The sequence below is a fragment of the Benincasa hispida genome, chromosome 12 (assembly GCF_027475165.1).
Source record: "Benincasa hispida cultivar pf3 chromosome 12, pf3_genome.v1.1, whole genome shotgun sequence".
Classification (NCBI taxonomy): Eukaryota; Viridiplantae; Streptophyta; class Magnoliopsida; order Cucurbitales; family Cucurbitaceae; genus Benincasa; species Benincasa hispida.
In genome coordinates, this window is record NC_143489.1 from 60111243 (window position 1) to 60113562 (window position 2320).

The following is a 2320-nucleotide window of genomic DNA, read 5'->3' on the forward strand; positions in this document are numbered from 1 at the left end:
ATAAATATCTCAACTCATATGAATACATAGCTCTATAGATAAGCGTCAAAATGATCATACTAAATGTCAATGATTTGATCGCTCACCCTATATGTATACAAAATCCCACATGGTCTATAATAATCATTTTTTTTATTCAAAATTTTAATTCAACAATATGTAGGGACGTGAGTATTTAATCTTCTACTCCCTTTCACTCGAAATATATATGTCTAGACCAGTTGAATTATCTTCAAATTAATCAAATTAAGCGAATAATTATTCTTATATGGTATATAAATCAAGTCCTAAATACAACATATAACATATAAAAAGAGAGTGACCTCAAAAAAAAAAAAAAGTTATAAAAGTTAGTAAAAAGAAAGAAGCATAACCCACTTTCCAACTTTTCCTAACTTTCCATCCCCATATCCTCATTTCCAATCAAATCCACCCCCCCCCCCCCCCCCCAAAAAAAAAAAAAGAAAAGAAAAAAAAATTCTTCTTCTTCTCCATTTTCTTTTTTCTCAAAGCTTTCTCCTTTTTCTATATATATATTAGAGCAGGAAAAATAAAAAGAAAAAAGAAAATTGGTAATGGATGAAATAGAAGTAGTGAAGTGTGAGTGTTGTGGGTTAAAAGAAGAATGCACAAAAGATTACATTAGTGAAGTGAAGGCCAATTTTGACGCTAAATGGCTTTGTGGCCTTTGTTCTCAAGCCGTTGGTGATGAAATTTTGTTCAGATCTAAAAACAATCACCACTCGCCGCCGCCGTCCTCCGGAGGAATTCAAGACGCCGTTAATGCTCACATGCTTTTCTGCCGTAAGTTCAAATCTAACCCAGCCGTTAGAGTCGCTGACGCCATGAAGCAAATCTTGAGAAGGCGCTCAACCGACTTGTCGTCTCAATCCTCTTCTTCTTCTTCTTCTTCTTCTACTACTACTAACAATTTCTCCACCTCTAATCATTCTACTCCTTCTTCCCAGGTTTCCGACATGTCGTCTTTCTCTTCCCTTCGATAATTTCCAAACTTATAACAATCATAATAATTATTCTATTTTTTTCCTCTCTTTTTAATAATAACTATATCCTTCCTTTCTCCTTCTTCTCTCTACTCTTCTTCTTCATTGTTTTGTCTTTAATTTTGATTATGGATATGTAAAACACCTTTTTAAATTATTATTATTACTACTACTTTTTACTTTCTCGGAAAAGTGTATTATTTTCTAGGAAAATAGGAAGATGGATTATGAAGGTCTTGAAATACCTATTAATATATCAACATATTGTAAATCGATTTTAAAGATTAATTATTATCTCTGATATTCTTTATAGATACATATAACACATAATAAATTATTATCTATTAATCTCAACATGAATATGAGTATTAATAATATGATTTATAATTTAGTTGGAAAGTAAGAAATAATTTAATTATTAATTCAAATTATTATTATAGATTTCTTTGTTTATAAAAATATCTGTTGATATGTCAATATTATTGACATATCAATATTTTTATTTTTGGTCATGCATGACAAACACATAAAATTATTATTATTGTTATTATTTAAAAAAAACAAGATATGTCATGATGGCCATTCATATATATTTTATTGAATTTATTATTGTGTATAGTAATGTTATACAAATAACTAATTAAGCATAATTCAACTAATTAGGAGTGATTGTTAAAAGTTTACAAATTTGAATGTCTACTCACATATTTTTGTTAAACTATAAAAGTGTTATATAAATTAATGAATTAGTTTACTAAAAAAGAGAGAGAGAGAAATGAATTAGTGTTCTTCTTCCTTCTTTTTTAGGGAGAGTTTAGTGAGTTTTGAATAAATTTCTATGATTAAATTAAAAATAGGAAAGTGGATTTATGAAAGTAAAAATGCCATAATGTCTAGTTATGTTGTATTTTATTGAATTTAATTTTCCATCATGACATTTTATAAATTATTAAGTTGATTATAGATTATACATAGTGATGCATAAAAAGTCAATTATTTTAAGCCCTATCCCCATATGTTGTTGTTATACATAGTGATGGATATTTTTCTGGGGAGGGGGGAGGGTTAGGGATTTATTTTTAATAAAATTATTTAATCATTGAATTGATGATAGGACATTGGTGGTCTAAAGAATTATTATTACTATTGCTATTTTTTGTTTTACTTTTATGCAATGAAGTGATAAATTAAGTATTGTTTTGTAATAATGTTGTTGGATTAAGTGGGATTTAAGAAAGCTTGAGTGTGCTTCAATTGAAGTCAAACGATATTAATTATATCTTGATTGGGTTGATTAAGAAGGAAGAGTAGAATAA

General features: G+C 28.1%; 1 protein-coding gene across 1 annotated transcript; it reads left to right on the forward strand.

Annotated features, from left to right (window-relative positions):
- Positions 1-440: 440 nt before the first annotated feature.
- LOC120068012 (uncharacterized) lies at positions 441-1081 on the forward strand. Its single transcript, XM_039019673.2, has one exon. The coding sequence runs from the start codon at positions 576-578 to the stop codon at positions 1002-1004; it is 429 nt and encodes a 142-aa protein (XP_038875601.1). The 5' UTR covers positions 441-575; the 3' UTR covers positions 1005-1081.
- Positions 1082-2320: the final 1239 nt, after the last annotated feature.